Source organism: Hyperolius riggenbachi, chromosome 11 (assembly GCF_040937935.1).
Source record: "Hyperolius riggenbachi isolate aHypRig1 chromosome 11, aHypRig1.pri, whole genome shotgun sequence".
Taxonomy (NCBI): domain Eukaryota; kingdom Metazoa; phylum Chordata; class Amphibia; order Anura; family Hyperoliidae; genus Hyperolius; species Hyperolius riggenbachi.
In genome coordinates, this window is record NC_090656.1 from 108,365,604 (window position 1) to 108,385,777 (window position 20,174).

Here is a 20,174-nt window from a genome sequence, read left to right on the forward strand (position 1 = left end):
TAGAATGAATTACCTATCATTAAAGATTCATTTCCAATCACATCCAGTGCAAAAATGGAATGCTAATAAGTTTTCTGACCTCTTCATATTTACATTAATTCTTTCAAGAGGATTTCATCAGCCCTTGTACTGATCAGAAACAGCTTCTGCCTGATAGTTAACCATTTCTGTGGACAGGCTGAAGTTACTTCAGGGAAGAGCTAGATAGATTTTTTGGGGGGGGTAAATTATATCTGTTCTATGCCTAGTGCTGCTATCATTAGCGAAACGGCATTTCTCATGAGGTAAAAAAAAAACTGGCAGCAAAAATTAACAATAAAAAAAACCCAACAAACTATTGTGGTTAAAATGTTATTTCAAATGCAGACAATGTACCGTAACTGTATTTGAACTGAATTTCCAGTTAAAGTGAACCAGAGATGAAGAACCCTCATGTATTTTACTATATATATATATATATATATATATATATATATATATATATATATCTCAGTGGGAACATTAGAGAAAAGACCTACCCTGCTCTCTGTTTCATCCTTTACTGCTCAGCCTGCTTGTTATCAGCCCTGATAAAATCCTCAACTGAGCATTCAGTAAAATACATGAGGGTGCTTTGTCTCTGGTTCACTTTAAAAGCAAAAAGCAAACCTGTGGGGAAAAAAGTAAGGCTAGATACTTACCTCAGAAGGCTTCTCGGACTCTCCTGCACCCCACCGCTGCTCACCGGAACCCTCTTCTTCACGGCTGCGCTACCATCTGAGTTCAAGCCCAGCACACTGCACAAGCACAAGTAAGACCTGTGACTGTGCAGTAGCACAAAACCACTCGTGGATGGAGGAAAAAGCCATGCACAATCAGCTCCATGCTTCTGACCAGGTGTGGGCTTAACTTGCAAGCTGTTGTCAAATAATCAGCTAGAGGAGAGTGACATCATCATTCCGAGCTTGTGGGAGATGTGAAGACGCACGAAAAAGGAACCTCTTTATTTCACTTGTGCTAAACTATAAAAATCTCATGAAAGATGGGACTCAATGCCGGTCACCCTGAAGGATAGTATAATGGTTTTATGTCAGCACACAGTGGGAGAGACAATGGGGCACAGACATAAACATAGTGAGGGCACATAGTGAAAGACACACTGTGGGAGCACAATTGTGGGTGAGAATCATAATGGCAGCATACTGTGGGAGGCACAATGTTTGCGCACTCCCATAGACTTAAACCTAAGCGCAAATGCAGGAATACTGCAGCATGCACTATATATATGTGTAGGTTAAAATCCCACACTGGGAATGGGTTACCGCAATTACACTGATAATCACAACGCCCCTGTAATTTAGTCAAGAAAATAAAGTTCTTCGGGTAATCCAAGTGTTTATCTCTGTCACCCTTGTCAGAACAGATTCAATGGTGTAATTTTCCACTGCAATTTACAAAGAAAACCGCATCCGACCTGGTTTTAGGATCGGAATGCAGCCAGTGTACAGAGGCTCTAAGTGAGGCACACTAATACAGTGGCTACAGCATGTAGCATTAGGCCCCATGCTATAGAATGACCGTATGTGCATTATTTGGCCTTGCACAAAATCTGTTGTGACCACAACCACTTTTTGCTATGAAGTGCAGTGACTGCACTATTTAGATCATGGCAGGATTTGCGGTGTGTCATTAAGGTGGTGACAACCTTAGTGACACTTCTGCTTGTAGCCTATTGTGGCTGTCAGACTTTGGTAGGGAGGAGTCACATCAGAATGGCTAGGTGTGTGTGTGGGGGGGGGGGGGGGGGGGCGCAGCTGAAGAACATGAGGATCCATTAAAGCAGACCTGACCTCAGAATGTCTTCTCTGCTCTAAAAGATGAGCAACAGCATAATAACCTTTAAAGAAAGACATTTCTTTGTTACAGCTAATAATTAGGGATTAACATTGTCAGGTGTAATATTTTTTAGCATTGACTTACCTTCCTCTTAACATCTGCATATGATGTCCCATATTTGTGTTTGAGATATCGATAGTCATAGTTGGGGAAAGGGGAAGGCGATGGATAGTTCCCAGATTTAAACAATTTCCACAGATATAAAGCCACCACGCCAAGCAGAGTCAGAGCACCGGCGATGTATATTCCGATTTCCCATCCTGCCGGGCTGGTGATGACTGTGAAAACGCCACATAAAATAAGCATGAGGACTTTTATGAAGAAATATAAATGACACATAAAACAAGATGACAGCAGCCAATGTGCAAGACTAGTCCAATGTGATCAACAGTCCATTTCAGGAGCAATAGGAGGCCCGTAAAGGCTTCACTCTATTCTTCTACACTGTATTCATTGTTATGAAGGGCATGAAATATCTAAACACAGGACTTATTCCAAGTTAGTTTATATTAAATGATATTTTCAAGGTTCTATCATGTTCAATCATCGTGTTACCGCATATAAACCATTCATTTTCTCTGGCATCAGTAGCTGCAATACTATTCTCAACATCTACTCCACCTACTGGTAAAACGTCCTCAATTTTGTTTTCAAATTCTAATGTACTTATGGCTAAGTGCTTAAAGGACACCCAAAAATAAACTAATGAAATAAACAATTCTATCTTCCTTTTCCTAAAAATGACTTTCTAAGGTATTCCACACTTTTATTTTATGTTTAAATCTACTTTTTAAGTTTTAACTGTTTTATTGTTTTTGTTCAATGACACGTTCATTAAAGTATGCCAGAGCTAAAATCTATGAACTATTGACCCTTTTTATCTCTTTTCTGCTCTCAGAAACCATTTTCTGCTAGGAAAGTGTTTTATAGTTGGAATTTCTTATCAGTGAGGGTCACACTGTAGTCACTTCCTGTCTGAGTAAGAACTGAGTCAACCACTTACATACCTGATATTTAACTCTTTCAGGCAGAAAAAGAAAAAAAGGAACACAGTATAGTTATTAGTTCGCTAGGCACTGTACATACCCATGACTATCTCATCATGTCACATGTCACTTCGGGTATTCATTAAAGTGAACCCAAGTTTAGAGTGCTTTGGATGCTGCCATATTAATTTCCTATTCACCTCCCTGGTGGTATTGATGGCTATGCATGTCAATACAAAACATGCTGCGAACAGTATTGGCTTGCATACATGTCAATACTCTTCTCCACTGTATATTAGACCCTTGCGTGACACATTTTGGCAAGTTACAGGAAAAAAAGGTAAAATTAATTGAATCACTTTTTGCACAGAAATACTGGGGTAATTGAACGCCAGGGAGGTTAAACAATACCAATTATCTGGCAGTCCTGTTGATCTTCTGGCATCAGGAGTGTCTGAGTCAAACCCTGAAACAAGCATGCAGCTAATCCAGTCAGACTTGAGTCAGAGCACCTGATCTGCATGCTTATTCAGGATCAGGGGGACAGCCAGCCAATTTGCATTGTTTAAAAGGAAATATGGCAGCCTCCATATCACTATCACCTTAGGTTACCTTAAAGGAAAGGTTCAGGGACGCCTTGAAAAAAATAAAAATCCATATCCACTTACCTGGGGCTTCCTCCAGCCTGTGGCAGGCAGGAGTTGCCCTCGCCGCCGCTCCAGAGGCTCCCAGTCGTCTTCGGTGGCCGACCCGACCTGGCCAGGCCGGCTACCAGGTCGGGCTCTTCTGCGCTCCAAGGACGGGCTCTTCTGCGTCCCACGCGGGCGCGCTGACGTCATCGGACGTCCTCTGGGCTGTACTGCGCAGGCGCAGTAGTTCTGCGCCTGCGCAGTACAGCCCGGCGGACGTCCGATGACGTCAGCGCGCCCGCGTGGGACGCAGAAGAGCCCGTCCTTGGAGCGCAGAAGAGCCCGACCTGGCAGCCGGCCTGGCCAGGTCGGGTCGCCAACCGAAGACGACTGGGAGCCTCTGGAGCGGCGGCGAGGGCAACTCCTGCCTGCCACGGGCTGGAGGAAGCCCCAGGTAAGTGGATATGGATTTTTATTTTTTTCAAGGCGTCCCTGAACCTTCCCTTTAACAAACCCTGTAATGGGCCACTTCTCTCCATCCTGTAGTAAGTCTGAATAGCCCATAGATGTACTACCTCAACAGCACTGGCTGCAGGGCCGGATTTAGGCCATGGCCTAGGGCACCACAGGAGCAAGGGCACCAAAGCAGCAAGCTAAACTGGAGAAGCATTTGCAAGCTTGCAAATTCTGTAATGCAGAATGCAGGGAGATCAGGCGAGCGCCTGACCGTGGTACTCTGCTGTCAGCGGCCTGTGCAGCAGCCTCCTTGCTCTCTGTGCATGTTTGCATTGTGGCCGGCGGCTATGAACTTGGACAGCATTAGAGATGGAAATGAAGAGGAAGCTTCTGCACTGGAAACAAGCGTAGAAATAAGTGACACTGATGGCTGCTGCAGTGTGGAGGCAAGCTGGCTACCTATACTGAAAAGTAGGGATTAAGGGAGTCATCTGGCTACCTATACCGGAGGGAAGGGGGAGGGGTCACCTCGCTACCTATACTGAAGGGGGTGGCTGGCGACAGTGGCCTTGGGCGGCAAAGAGTACAAATCCGGCCCTGACTGGCTGCTGTCACAGATATGGCTCTACTAAGCTCCTTCAAGTCGTTCAAGTCAGAACAGAATCTGTTGACTCAAGTACTGTCTCCCTTCCTCTCTCCATGTGATGATTGACTGGCTTCAGTATTCATGCAGAGGCCAGATGATGGCATTGCCAGAGGGCTGGGAGGGGTTTGTTCAGAACAGGTGGAGCCTGACTGATGAAGCAGAAGACATGGCATGAGCAAGAGAAGTGTGGCAGAAATGAAGAAGGTATGACTGAGCTTTAAAGGACACTTGAAGTGAGAGGGATATGGACGCTGCCATATTTATTTTCTTTTAATTGCCTGGCAGTCCTGCTGATTTTCTCTCTGCCTCGAATGCTCTGATAATCTTTTAGCCATAGACCCTGAACAAGCATGCGGATCAGATGATTCCGACTGAAGTTTAGCAAGATTTGCCGCCCTCTTGTTTTAGGTGTGTGATTCAGACACTAATGCATGAAAGATTAGCAGGCAATTGGCATCGTTTTAAAGGAAATAAATGTGGCAGCCTCCATATGTCTGCAAAAACACTCGGGCCCATTTGCAATGAACTTTTTCTCCTGAGTTTTCTCCAAGATGGTATTTTTAAACTTGTCAATAGCATGCCTTTTAAGCCACCACAAAGCAAGAAAATGCTCAAAATATTTTTTTTTTCATTTAGTTTTTGGTACTTTTTTAGTTGAAAAGTACTGGAAAGTTATTTTAAACAGCAGATGCAAAATTATCTCCTAGGAGAAAACTTAGGTGAAAAAGTGAATTGCATATGGTCCTTAGTGTCAGCCACCCCAGAAACCTGCAGAGTCAGTCAGAAGATGTATTAAGCACTCAACAACCAACACTACATTCTAAGCTCCAGCTGATGGCTGAGGTGATTATCACCAAATAGAAGGCGTTGGTGCTTTCCAATCCCCTCCTAAAAAAAAAAAAAACCAGGATAACAGAAATAGTGCTATCTAGTCACCCACTTAACAAATGGGTGACCAAAGTCATTACTCATACCAGAGTGAAGAAGTAAAAAGGACAGTTTTCCGATTCTCTTAATCACTATAAAGAATTACAAGGTAAGAAATAAATGTTCTAGATCTGTAATATTCTTTCTTGCTTGAAGAACTGCTAACCTGGCATTACCCACTGCAGCTCACGTGAAACCCAGAATCTTGTATGTTTAACTTTCCCACTGAGGCTTTCAATTGGTTCTGACCAATAATTTGTGTCTCTACATAATCATTCCTGTACAGATCACATAAGTAGTTCCAAGGCAGGATGAATCATTTTCCCACACTGACTTTCTTGCAGCTCTTCTTACATGTGCGGCCCTCTATTCCATGTGTAATATGCATTTCACTTTGAGAGGATGTAAAAATGTGTTTTTTTAAGTTAGACTCTATATATTTTTACAATATTTCTTATTTTTGTTTTGAACTCCACCTGTTGATTTGACTGGCAATTTTTGGAAGCATAACAGCATTTTTTAAAGTCCGTTTTCTGGATTATTTTTTCTTGTCTTAATTAATGTGCCCTCAACTCAAAGAGTCTTAAACTTCATATTCACTTCACCCAATCGGTCAGGCAGCCATGAAACCAATCAGTGCTGTTCCATCTCCGCCCCCTCTTACAGCTCACTTCCTTCACAGCACCCTGTGAGCCTCCATGTTGCTTCCACATTGCTGCACTACTCCCCCCCACACACACACACACACTTGCACGAAACCTCACTACTCCTGAATATAACAAATAGACGGCGCAAATAACACACCAACTCCCTAAAGTCTCTACATGAGGCCGGACTGCTGAGATGATGTGGCAACCAGCCACCAAGAGCTGATGGGGACCTAGACAGGAGCACCAGTGTGACATCGAGGGCTGTGGAGTCCGTTCAAAAATCCACCGACTCCGACTCCTCAGTTTAGGATTCCACCGACTCCGACTCCTCTAATTTGCATATTACAATTTTGTTGATTAACAGTATGTAACGTGAAATTCGTCTCTTAACTGCCAACGATTAGGAATTATACAAGACAACTGAAGTGAGAAGGATATGTAGACTACTATATTTATTCCCTTTAGACTAAAACTAGTCCTTGGTAAGAGTACTTATAAAAGGTACAAACCTGAACAAAGAACATCTATCAGGCCCTAGGCAATGTAAGTGTGGGTACATGTAAGAATGATGTGCAGGTACTCTGCAGGGGAATGAGGAGATTCTTCCTCTATTACACATTCTTCATGCACAATTTGAACCAGGTTTATGGGTGATAGACAACACCTCTGTGTTCAATGTGCACAACATTCTCAGTGGATTCCCTGCAGCTCTGTGGAGAGTGCATATGTAGAGTATAGTACTACTGTGTAACAAAAGTAAACCTGAGACAGATGAAATTAACGTTTTATACATACCTGGGGCTTCCTCCAGCCCCCTTCAGGCTAATCAGTCCCTCACTGTCCTCTTCTGCCACCTGGATCTTCTGCTAAGAGTCCAGGTACTTAAGCCAGTCAGGCGTAGTGCGCATGCACACACTCCACCGCCGGGAGCATACTACACCTGCGCAGCACTATTGTGCAGGTGCAGAATGCTCCTGGCTGTGGAAGCGGCACGTAGCCAGACTGCTCTGACTGGCTGAATTACCGGGACTCATAGCAGAAGTTCCAGGTGGTGAAGGAGGAAAGCGACTGATTAGCCTGAAGGGGGTTAGAAGAAGCCCCAGGTACGTATAACACTTTTTTCTTTTCATCCATCTCAGGTATCCTTTAATTTGTAGTCACCAAACCAAATTTTAACAACATATCAAATTATTTGATTTCATGAGCAAAGAGAGTGCATACATTTGCATCAACCAGCATCAATGCAGAATTATTTCCATCTTATTGACCATCTCTATTAGTGACACGGCTACACATCAGGCTTTATTCTTACAGCATAGACGTTATTTAGTATATGGAAGAGATTCCTGTGTACACATCATATATACTGTACAGTCACAATCAGATATGTATATCTGACTTTAAAAATACAGGGACTGCTTTATTGAAGCAGCACAAGTAACTAATTTTGATTGGTTTATTTCATTTTTGTGGACTGAGCACAGCTATTACTGTATATATACATTATTTTTAATGACTACTATCTGAGAAATAGAACATTTTATTATATTTCCTATTTTAATTACAGTTACAAGTTCATTAGGAGTCGGAGTCGGTGCATTTTTTCCCCAACTCCGACTCCAGGCACCCAAAATTGCTCCGACTCCACGACTCCGACTCCACAGCCCTGGTGACATCATTGGGATTTTGAGATGTCCCACTAGGTATAATGGGGTTTTGAGGAGAAAGGGGTCCAGCTTGGATTTAGTGAAGGTTTACACTTGCTTAAAAAACGTACATTGTATGTAATGTATGCAATGAAAGCCTATGAGAGAGGACAGCGTTCATTCCCACTACGCTAGTTGCTGCATCTGCTTTGCCTGTTTTGATTGCCGCCATGATGTAATACTCACGTTTCTCACTGCTGTTCATCACTGCTTGGTCCCTGTACACAGCCCGGTGGCCAGCAGAAGCATGAGAATCTCCACTGGGCTGCAAAAGACCAATGGGATTCCTCAGCAATAGGGAGGATACCCATTGGTTCATGGTGGACCAATGAAAATTCTCCCTGTTCCTAGGGAGAATTGGCCTATGCAGCCTATGGAGAGCCCATGCTCCTGCGGGCCTCTGGGCTAAATATAGATGGACCGAGCGGTGGCAGGACAGGTGAGCGGCAATGTGTACAGGTGGACGTAATCAACACAGGATACATGATGGAAGCGGAAGTGCGCGCTGTGAAATTGCTGCAAGCGGATGCAAAACTGACAGAATGCATCTGCTGCTTATTATATCCATTTTGCATCTGCTCTAGTGTGAACCGGCCCCAGGAGGAGGGAAGCAAGAAGATGGTAGAACAAAAAAGTTAATATAAGATGTCTGCACTGTCACTGTTCATTGTTGTGTAAACTGCAACGCACGGACACAATGCTATCTATTCATCCTCTGTCTTTTCCCTCTACTGCAGAAAAGCAAACATGAACAGTACTTACCACTAATACGATAGTGCATCATTCGGCTCTCCATTTCATTCATTTAGGTGTTACCTTAAAGAACAGGTAAAAATGATAAACATTAACGGTGCATCGTTTAGACAAAGTTAGATTACAAAATGGCTTGTGTAAAAGTGGAAACAGCAACAGTCATAACATTGCAAGATATTGAAAATAAAAGTGATATAGTATTGACTGGTAGGTTAAGGCAAACCTGTCATTAGAGAGCTGTGGAGGCTGCCATCTTGATAAAAAAAAATGCTAAATTTTATTTTTGCATTGTTGGCTTTCTGGCTATAATACCGAGTAGTTTTGAATCAGGATGATACCATGTATTTGAATTATGCTGATTCAAAACGTATTGCTTTTACTGATGGCACATGGTACAATACTCTACTGGTTATAATACTTTCCTGATCTTGCATAGAATGTATATGTAGATCTACAGAATTGTTCCAAGTCAGTGATTTGGCAGATGATTAGAATGACAGGTGGGAAACGAGCATTTTTTTTAGAGCTTATCTGCAGATAAAAATGCAAGGCTAAGTAGATTGTTTTTGCCAGTACATGGGAACCTATTTAGCAAACCCCAAAATGTAAAATGTATTTTATGTATAATTTCACCCATTAAAGTGGAACTAAACTCAGAACTTTCTAATTAGCCACAGTATGATAACTTTTATGGGGAAAAAAATCTTCATTACAATTTATGGTATTCCTAAAAAAACCCTGAAGTTTTACTTGCTTTCACTTCTGCAGGGAGCACTGAAAGGATTAAGTCTCAGTGTTTACTGTATGGGGCATTGCCATGGCAGAGCTCTCCTGAAGTTTATTCACAGTTGCTGATCAGAACTAATTAAACAATTTTTAAAGAGAACACTGTGAAGTAAATTTCTTCAGCAACTATATGTGGAATAAAGACTTTTCACAGTGTGCCGTGCAGGAGATCGAGCCCCCTCAGCCCCCATTACTCCTCAAGTAACACCAGCTATCTAATCCTTCCTGTCTGCACACAAAAGCCTAAGCCTGGACACTTAAAGAGGAACTCCAGTGAAAATAATGTAATAAAAAAGTGCTTCATTTTTACAATAATTATGTATAAATGATTTAGTCAGTGTTTGCCCATTGTAAAATCTTTTAAATCCCTGATTTACATTCTGACATGTATTACATGATGACATTTTTACTGTTGGCAGGTGATGTAGCTGCTGCATGCTTTTTTGGCAGTTGGAAACAGCTGTAAACAGCTATTTCCCACAATGCAGCAAGGTGCACAGACAGGAAACTGCCAGGAGTACGTACTCAAGAGTTTCTTGTGGGAGGGGTTTCACCACAATATCAGTCATACAGCGCCCCCTGATGGTCTGTTTGTGAAAAGGAATAGATTTCTCATGTAAAAGGGGGTATCAGCTACTGATCGGGATAAAGTTCAATTCTTGGTCGGAGTTTCTTTTTTATAAAGGACACCTACCACAAAAAAATGTAAAATTGAACCACTTTCGGCCCGCGGGTCTCTACATATAAAATGTACATTTCTCCCAGAATAAAATGAGCCATACATTATTTTTTCTATGTTGCTGTTACTTATGGTGAGTAGGATAAATCTGCTAGAGCAGATGGATTTTGGACCAGTCCATTTTCTCATTGGGGATTCTCAAGTATTTTACTTACAAAAGCATTTACTGAATGGCATTTGCTTTATCCAACTGCCAAAATCTTCTTATATAATAACCCTGTGTCACTGCGTCCCCTCCTGTTCGTGTCCGTGCTTTTTTGCTACTGCGCATGTGCAGCACGGACAGCCGTTGGGGCAGGAAGAGGAAGGGGCCGGGCAGGGGTGTGCGCGCGCACGGCGGGTGTGTGCGAGGGCGCGACATGCGGCGGTGGCGGCGGTCATAGGGGCAGGAGGGGGGCTGTCAGACAGACCCGTTATATTAGCGGCTTAGGTCTTTTAGTAGTGTATAAATGAGTAGGGAGGCTGGCATCTCTGTTTGATACCTTTCCAGGCAGTGCTTTAGCAAAGAATAAAGGTAATACTGAGAGTCTCCTGTGAGGAGACTGACTAGTCCAAAATCCATCAGATCTGCCATCTGCCTGTAAATGACAGCAGCATAGGAAAAAACGTAATTCATGGTGCATTTTACTCTGGGAGAAATGTACACTTTATACATATGTATTTTTAAATTTCTAAATTTTTTTATGACATTGGCCCTTTAAAACAGCCAACACAGTGATTTTTACATACCTTTCTCCTGCTCCCGCTAACCCCTAGCTGGTGTTGCTGCACTGTACGATAGATCGCCTCTCCATGTATTTCAATAGGAAGACCATGCACTGTCTATGGAGTAAAACCATAGAGTGGTTGAAGGAGCAGCAGTGTGAGAAGTAAGCATCTCTGATATCAGACAAATAGGCCTCCAGGTTCTGCAGTTGCAGTTGGGTGGGAGCAGATAAGGAGGATACATAAAGGACTAGCTGACACTGCACCACACCTCTCTTAACCTCAGATCAGCAAGTTCCATAAACCTGGTCACTCCCAGAGTGCAACTCAAAACCTTTGGAGACAGAGCTTTCTGTCATGCTGCCCCTACCCTTTGGAACTCCCTACCATACCCAGTAAAGACAGCCCCTTCCCTGGAGTTATTCAAATCCAGACTGAAAAGCCACCTGTTTAGCCTGGCATTTCTGGACTTATAGAATTCTTCCTCTGTACCACGATTTACCAATCAACCAATTATTGGTCTGAGCCATGCTCTGCGCTTTGATTCCTACGGGAGAAAAGCACTTTACAAATGTTATTTGTGTTATTTGTTGTTGTTGTAGTGATAGGGGGTCTGAAATTGGTGCTTCTCTTGTCCTTTAAATGTGGAGCTCTGACAAGAATGGCTATTAATCTATGTGATTGAAATGACTTAGGAATTAAAAAGCAATCCTTAATACTCAACCGTTGATACATTTGCTAAGTTATTACTATCAATTTTCTTTTTTATGGTGCCGTTTGATTTTTATCGGTAGGCTTAATTGTTCTAGTAAATTGCCTAACACGTACTACGACAGAATAGGTTTTTCAATTCAAAATTCCTTTGTGACTGACCCGTTTTTTTTTATTCCCTTGTTGTGGTTAAAAGCAATTTAATTAACCTCAGCATTTTCATTCCGCTTAGCACACCATTCTGTGCATGTGTACGTGAATACCATTTATCATAATACATAACAGATGAGAAATGATGGTCTTTCCTCTGAAGGCATGCAGTGGCCTTCACCATTCCTAACACACTAATGGGTTTAACAGCGCACACAGAGCCAGCATACGCAGTAACCAATCATAAATCAGTTCAAAGTAAACCAACTAATGAAAGCTAAATGGCTGACATAGGTTACTGCAGACCATTCCAATATAATAGAGTATAAACATCTTAGAGGCAGCTTCTCTATCAACTCAATGAAAGCAATAAAATACAACTCCTACTTCTTCGTTGGCTCAGCTACTGATCCATTAAGGCCTGTACACACGCTAGATCACAGGTGTCGAACTCCAGGCCTGGAAGGCCAGCTCCATGCCAGTGTTTAGGATGGACTGAGGAAGAGAGGAATGTGTTCTACGTGATGGACCACACCTTTCCTGATTCTGACACATCAACTACTTTGAGCGGTGTCAAAAATGTGTGAGGACCTCAGCCCTCGAAGGACCGGTTTGACATCCCTACGCTAGATTAAAGACGGCTAAGGCAGCCAATAATGACCGACTCTGACAATAATCCAGCGTGTGTCCAGCAACCTTCAACTGCCTCCCTATCAGTGATCTTCCAAGCAGATCAATTCGGTCGGGCTGCAGCCAATAGCTTTGTTCTCCCCACTCACCCCACCCACTGCATGATGTCATATCTGTGTAGCTCTCTCGACCCTCCTCCCTCACCCCACCCCCTCACAACAGAACATGTCGCTAAACCACAGGCTAATTACGCAATTGAAGCAGAATGCGTCATTAGCCTACAAGGTAACTATTTGTCTGTACAGCCTAAGCTCAGAGATGTTACCTGACGGGGATCCGAACCTGATCCCTCGAGCGTGTGTACGGGCATTTGGTGTTAGGCTAAGCACCACACTATGCTGGATTGGCAACGTGTACGGTCACAGATGTATGTTTTAACAAATCAGTTGTCGTTTTTGCACACCAATATTGCAAACAAACAACTAGTTGAAATACTGTGCGCGCAAGTTGAAACAACAGTATGCACAACATGTCCACATTCAGTAGAACAATGTCGTTCAAATGACACTGTACATATGTGACCAACTGCACTAATGACACAAATGACACTGTACATATGTGACCAACTGCACTATATCTGACCAACAGTCTTGTGAGTTGATCCACTGCACTCGTCATGTCGTTTGGCTACATTTCTGCACACAATTGTCATCCATCAATGCAAAATCTGTCATTTGAGTGGATGAAAAGCATAGAAAAGATAAGTAGGATCAAATACATTTAAACTGATGCTGGTTAATTTATTGGACTCCTTGCTTTAATTGGACGGATGTCAAATCAAAATTTGCTTATTCTATATCTATTCCAACCAATGCATTTAAGTAATAACCGATGTTAGACCAGCTTAACAGCCATTAGGTTATTTTGAAGCTGTGAAGAAAGATTTAAATGCACAGTCACAGATAGAGAACAGGATATCAGCGTTAAGAGATCAGAGCTAGATGAGCAATACAAAATGCTGAGTGCTGCAAACACAGATGAGAAGAGGGGAAGGAGGGGGGGAGGGGGGGGGCGGCATCAGCAGCTTTATGGGCCTTGTAATGTTTATCCAACCCTATGGTCACACTAATTACATTTTTCACTTTTTGCTTTAATCAATTGCATCAAAAATAAATACCAGACATTAGAAGAGGAAAATTAAAAATAAAATACTCATTAAATGAAAAGGGCAAATAATGTATTAACTACTTCAAGACCGCCCCACGCCAATGGGCGTGGTTGCGCCAGTAGCCCCAGGACCACCTAACGGCAATTGTCGTCAGGTCCTGGAGCCGGCTACAGAAGGAGATCGTGCGCAGGGCGTGATCGCCGTCTATTTACACAGTACTGCGCTGCGATCAGCAGCGCTGTACTGGGGACAGCCGTGTGACACGGCTGTCCCCCTGGGGGACAAGAGAGCGATAAGCTCTTATAGGCAGAAGCCTATGACAGCCGATCGCCGTGATTGGCTGGTGGGGGGGTGGGCGGGTTGGGAGAGGAAAAAAAAAAAAACAAATACGTTTATTTAATAAAAAAAATAGGAATAAATATTTGTATAAAAAAACAAAAACAACTGGGGGGGGGGGGTCGATCAGACCCCACCAACAGAGAGCTCTGTTGGTGGGGAGAGAAGGGGGGGGGGGAAATCACTCGTGTGCTGTGTTGTGCGGCCCTGCAGCTTGGCCTTAAAGTTGCAGTGGCCAATTATGAAAAAAACAGCCTGGTCTTTAGGGGGGTTTACTACTGTGGTCCTCAAGTGGTTAACATATAATTAAATATGAACTTACACAAGTCTTGTCTACTTCCTCTCGATAGACAGTCCCCTGTGCTGCCGGATTGTTGCTCAGATATTCAAATAGTCTCCTCTTTTAAATATTTGGGTATAGTCATTGCCCCTGATATAGGTTCTTTTGAAATGCTTAATATTACCCCTATACTGGCGAAAATAAGGCATAAAATTAAATCTTGGGCTAAACTTCCACTATCCCCGGTAGCAAGAATTAATTTACTTAAAATGGTCACAATGCCCCAACTACTTTATGCTCCTATATGGCTCCATCTAAAACTTTTTAAAACTATTGATAAAATATTTAGAGACTTCATTTGGGGAAATGGTAGAGTTAAAATTAAATTACAATATCTCCAATATCCCAAAGATGAGGGGGGTTTGGCTGGTCCTAATGCCTGGGTTTACTATCTAGCAGCACAGGCTTAACATCTAGTAGGTTGGCACGAAACAGATCTGTTGGACTCCTCCAGATTGCTACTTAATGAAATCCTGGGTTCTGAATCCATCTATTTGTCCTTAGAAGCACAAGAAACAAAATCTCTGAGTTTCAAAGCAGAAACTCTAAATCTTATGCAAAAAATATGGGATAGACTTAGAGACATGCAGAATGTTGAGGGTTTGACTTCTTTTTCTCCACTTTATAATAATAATAGGCTACTTGATTTAAAAGAGCTTTCGTTCCTGAAAAATTGGGCTGGGAAGGGAATTCATTTACTTTCCAAGATTTTGGATCAAGGTCAACTCCACCCCATTGACACTATTGCTACTCTACTGGAAACTCCTAAGTCCCCTCCTCTTGTTTTTTCATTACGCTCAGTTATCCCATGCTCTTAATCATCAAAAACTGTCTGTTAATTTACAACTTTCCCCCACTCCTATATTTAATATGATAAGTCAGTCTACATCCAGAAGTGGGTTCATATCATCCTGTTATGCTTTTGTATTGTCCTATTTTCTTAACAAATTTCAACTTAAATGATTGGCTGGGTGGAGAAAGGATCTGGGAGATTTAAGTGTAGAGGATTGGAGGGATATCCTTCAGTCAGTTCCTTTGATTTCTACAAATGCAACTCAAAAGCTGTCACAATTAAATATCATACACAGGAACTGTTTGACTCCTAAGAGATTATATGACATGGGTTTGCGCTCAGATCCTATTTGTGCTAGATGTTGTAGGGACCATGGTGACTTACTTCATATGCTATGGAAATGTCCTAAACTACATAGATATTGGGAAGGAGTGTTCGATACTCTAGATGTGGTAACGGGCTCTAACATTCCAAGAAAGGCTCAAAGCTGTGTCCTGGGCTTGGTATCTGGAACAAATTTGGCAGACCATATTCAGCTATTGATTCAAAGAGCGCTGTTCCAAGCTAGAAAACTAATTTTATTCATGTGGAAACAGCCATCACCTCCTACAATTGAGGATTGGCTTTTACAGATGAATAACTACCTAAAAATGGAAAAATTAATTTACATCCACAGAGCTGCTCCTAATACATTTGAAAAAAATTGGGGTTCATAGCTTGATACACCTGGGTTGGCTGACTTTGAGCTGATTCGTAACAGATTATTTGGTCCCACATCTTAAGTCCTTGTATTTTAATGTGAAGGTTGCAATAATTTACAAAGTATCTGGGTGCTTGGTAGGTTTATTGTTCTGCACATTCTAATGCTGTAATTTATGCATAGAGTTTGTTTTTTTCATTGCTAATATCTGTAATTTGTATCTTGTGCTGGTTGGTGACGCATTGCTGCATCAAAAATTGTTTTTGTTCCATTTTTCTGCTTTAATGTTTTAATAAAAGCTGATTTAAAAAAAAAATGAACTTACATATGAAATATCAACAACAGGAAATATCAGAGAGGAAAATACTATCATAAGTTCTCATGTTATATTTTGTCAGTGTTAATCATCCAATCATATTTCTGTTTGCTAAGCTGCCCACAGACACCATATAACTTTTTAAATTTTTCAAATCAAGAACTACAGTCAATTTTTCTCAATTTAATTTTAATTTTAAAAATTTAATTGTTTTCTCCAATAATGAAAAGAACAATGATTGCAAACTCTGAAATATTGCTTGCTTCTATACATTAAAGGGAAGGTTCAGGGAGGGGATTAAAAAAATAAAAATAAATTTCCACTTACCTGGGGCTTCCTCCAGCCCGTGGCAGGCAGGAGGTGCCCTCGCCGCCGCTCCGCAGGCTCCCGGTGGTCTCCGGTGCCCGACCCGACCTGGCCAGGCCGGCTGCCAGGTCGGGCTCTTCTGCACTCCATTTCCTGGGACTTCTGCGTCCCACGCCGGCGCGCTGACGTCATCGGACGTCCGCCGGGCTGTACTGCGCATGCGCAGAACTACTGCACATGCGCAGTACAGCCCGGCGGACGTCCGATGACGTCAGCGCGCCGGCGTGGGACGCAGAAGTCCCAGGAAATGGAGCGCAGAAGAGCCCGACCTGGCAGCCGGCCTGGCCAGGTCGGGTCGGGCACCGGAGACCACCGGGAGCCTGCGGAGCGGCGGCGAGGGCACCTCCTGCCTGCCACGGGCTGGAGGAAGCCCCAGGTAAGTGGAAATTTATTTTTATTTTTTTAATCCCCTCCCTGAACCTTCCCTTTAAGAAATTGTCAATGTATGCTACACCATTGCATTTTGATAAAAATTGATCAAAAAAATCCACCACTCCAGATCGAGTTATATCGAAAACAAAACTGGAAATTCATATTTCTCGAACAAATGAAAAAAAAACCTTTCGATTTTCTGTACAAATCTATCATTTTTATCAAATTGCAGTAAAATGTCATCATTTTACTGAATCGTGTATAGCCACATTAAGATGATCATTACTGGATTTTTTATAAAGGTGGCCACACATACACACCATACAATTTTTTAAATTCCTATTCACTTCAAGAATAACAATTTCTTTTTCTGATTAATTACATATTGGGGGGTGGTGTTGCATAATTGTGTTCACTACAGTTCTTAAACCTACAAAAGACACATAAATGTCACATGATTACTGTACATACAGTATCTATCGCCTGTACAGATGGTGAATAAAATACTAATAGTTCCAACTTGCACATGCAAACTGTATGCAGCTTGAAACTGGGTCAATCAAATATATTACCTCTTGATTTTAATTGGTTGAATTCCAAGTTGTAAACAATTTGCATAACATTTGTATGCAGAATGGAATTGTGCACATCTCATAGGCCAGCTCTAGTCATCTGATCACATATGTGTCCATGAATTCTGTTCTAGCTACTCTGCTGCTGACTTGCTGTGTCCTATCAGCAGCCAGCAGAGCAAAGTCCAGTCACAGGACTCATACAAATATATTGATATAAAACATTTCACATAAACTGCAATTGATTTGTGAATTTAGACATCTGCTTTGAGTTGAGCTGTAAAATGCTCAAATATAACAGAGTATTTCTAGCAGCCCTCAGTTGCCCATCTGCAATGAGTAGAAATAAGCGTTTTGGCATCAACAGACGTTACATCACATTCAAATGGGAAAAAATATTGACATGACAGATTGCCCCCTATGCTTGCCTACAGTATAAAAGAGCACATAAAATATACAATGTTCTGAGTTAAGCCAAATCCTCCTAATGAGCAGATGACTAAACACATTCTGTCACAGGCCACAGCTTGGTGAGAGATGTAGTTCCTTTCCCAGAATGCTCCTCTCTGCCAGTCAGTCACCCATGGACATTAAAAACATATTGTTCTCCATTAGAGAACATTAACCTATTTACAGTAATATGGTCCTGTAAGACTGACATATAGAAAAAGAAGAGTACTTTCCAGCATCACGGCAGAGGTTCATTATTATTATTATAACTACTTTCTTGCTCTGTATTTTACACGAGAAAAAAACCTATAAGCAATTTTATAAGCCTTATTCCTCTGAAAATCACAAGTACATGGTTTTTTTGTGTGGTTTTGTGCAATTCCCATGTGATTTAGAATTTTTGATGGTGTGATTGTGTTTATGTTTTTCTGATTTGTTTATTTGGGAAAAAAATGTAAACATTTTTGTATAGTCAGTGTTTTCACATGCGGTAACATGTTGTGTTATCACGTGTCATCAACGTGGAAGCATCTGGACTGCATTCAGTGGATACAGCTGTGAGCAGAGTCTGGTCAATTATAAGACGATTGATTGACATATCAATTCTTGGAATCGATTCAAAATGAATTAATCGATCGAACAAGAATAGATTTTTTTTTTGCCCAAACGCTAGGGTCGATTTTTGTTCCATTTTCCACCTTTAATCAATCGCAGGCCATTTTCAATCCCCTTAAGACTTCATAAGAATTTATGGATGTGTTCCATAGATCTGACAGCCCATATTAAACAATGGGGTGGGTTGCAAATAATGCATTTTTCGCATTTGGAGAAAACTAACTTCTTTTCCTCTCTAACAGAATGCTAAAACCATTTTATCGTGAACACCAATGGATCCTCGGTGCTTTCAGAAGCAGACAACAGGCTCATCCAATGGTTCAAAATCCAAAGCCACATACAGATATTTTACCTTCAGGACTAGTTCCCAGTGCTTAGTTGCATGACAGAAAGAATAATGAATGCCAACAAGGTATCATGCATGGTGATGCAGGTATTGCCACAAGATGCCAATTTTGGAATCACAATGGATTAATTCTAAACTTAGCATGTGTTTTCACACTAAATCAGTTGCTGTCAGTTATAACTGAATGGACAACTGATGTGCAAGATAATGTCCATGGTTCCCTATGGATCACTGCAAATTATATTTGTTTTACCTGAAAGCCTTTTACAATACACTTCGTTTAAACAACTGGTCAGTTAAAACACATCAGTATTTCAGTATACAGTGTGTAAGAGGCCTTAGGCCCTGTTTACATCTGAGCGTTTTGCCGGCGATTTCGACAAAACGCACAAGCACCAGCGCTTTTTAAAGCGCTAGTGCCATAATACCCTATGGGCCCGTTCTCACTTGGGCGATTTGCGTTAATCGCCGGCGAGTAACGCAAATTTCCAAACGCAATCGTGAAAAAATCGCCAAGTGTGAATGGCGATTTTTTCCACGCTAATTACCAAAAATCGCCAGAGCAAAACGCTAGCAAAAGCGCTAGCATTTTGCAAGTGTGAATGGGCCCTTAAGGTACTTTCACACTGATACGTTGCGGTACGTAACTTGTAACAAACACTGTTTTGTGGAGTGTAACAAAGTTCAGTTTGCGAACTATGAACAGTTCACACCTCATCAGTTGCGATGTGAAGCAATGCAAATGAGTCTGGTGTTACTACACTGCAAGTGTGTTGCTATAACGCAAACAATCATGCACACAGGGTTTATCAATCAAGGTGCACATTGGCCATGATGCTGCATCGTTGCCTGTGTTATGTCACATGCCACTTCATAGGTTACTTTTGGTTGCGTTATAGCAATGTTATAACGCAACACAATGCAATGCCCCAGTGGGAAACCTTAAAGGTTTGGGAGGGTGCTTATTTTTGCAATTTGAATATTGTGTAAAAAAAATCTCTTTTAAACTACACACTGAAGAACTGATGTGTTTTAACTTTCCATAGCAGTCAATTTTGTGAAAAAGCTTTCAGTTAAAACACATATAGTGTGAACTAAGCCACAGGAAAACATGGACATTACTTTGAAAATCAGTTGTCCTTTCAGTTATAACTGTGAAAAGACCCTTAGGGCTTGTTTACACTGAATCAGTTGCAGTGAGCTTAAGAGGAACTGTCGCAAAAACCTTGCCAAAATGAGCCATAAATTACTTTTCTCCTATAATGCTGTCACTTACAGTAGGTAGTAGAAATCTGACATTACATTGGACTAGCCCATTTTTTCATACAGGGGTTCTCAGGGTTTTCTTTGTTTTTAAAAGCACTTGGTGAATGGCAGTTTCTCCGTCCAACTACCAAAATAGTGTGCAGCGAGCAGGGAGGCTGTCCAGCATCTTTGTATAAATCTTTTTC

The 20,174-nt window shown here is 41.7% G+C and overlaps 1 protein-coding gene across 4 annotated transcripts in view; it reads right to left on the reverse strand.

Annotated features, from left to right (window-relative positions):
- SYT12 (synaptotagmin 12) overlaps positions 1-20,174 on the reverse strand; it is a 176,898-nt gene that overhangs the window by 113,633 nt on the left and 43,091 nt on the right. For all 4 annotated transcript variants that reach the window (XR_011024860.1, XR_011024859.1, XR_011024858.1 and 1 more), the window contains 2 exons: positions 8,638-8,691; positions 1,960-2,153 (listed from right to left, as the gene is read on the reverse strand). Coding sequence is in view for 1 of the 4 variants with exons in the window: in XM_068261003.1 (XP_068117104.1) it covers positions 1,960-2,153; positions 8,638-8,680 (237 nt within the window). In the remaining 3 variants the exon portion in view is untranslated. The remainder of the gene's footprint in view (positions 1-1,959; positions 2,154-8,637; positions 8,692-20,174) is intronic.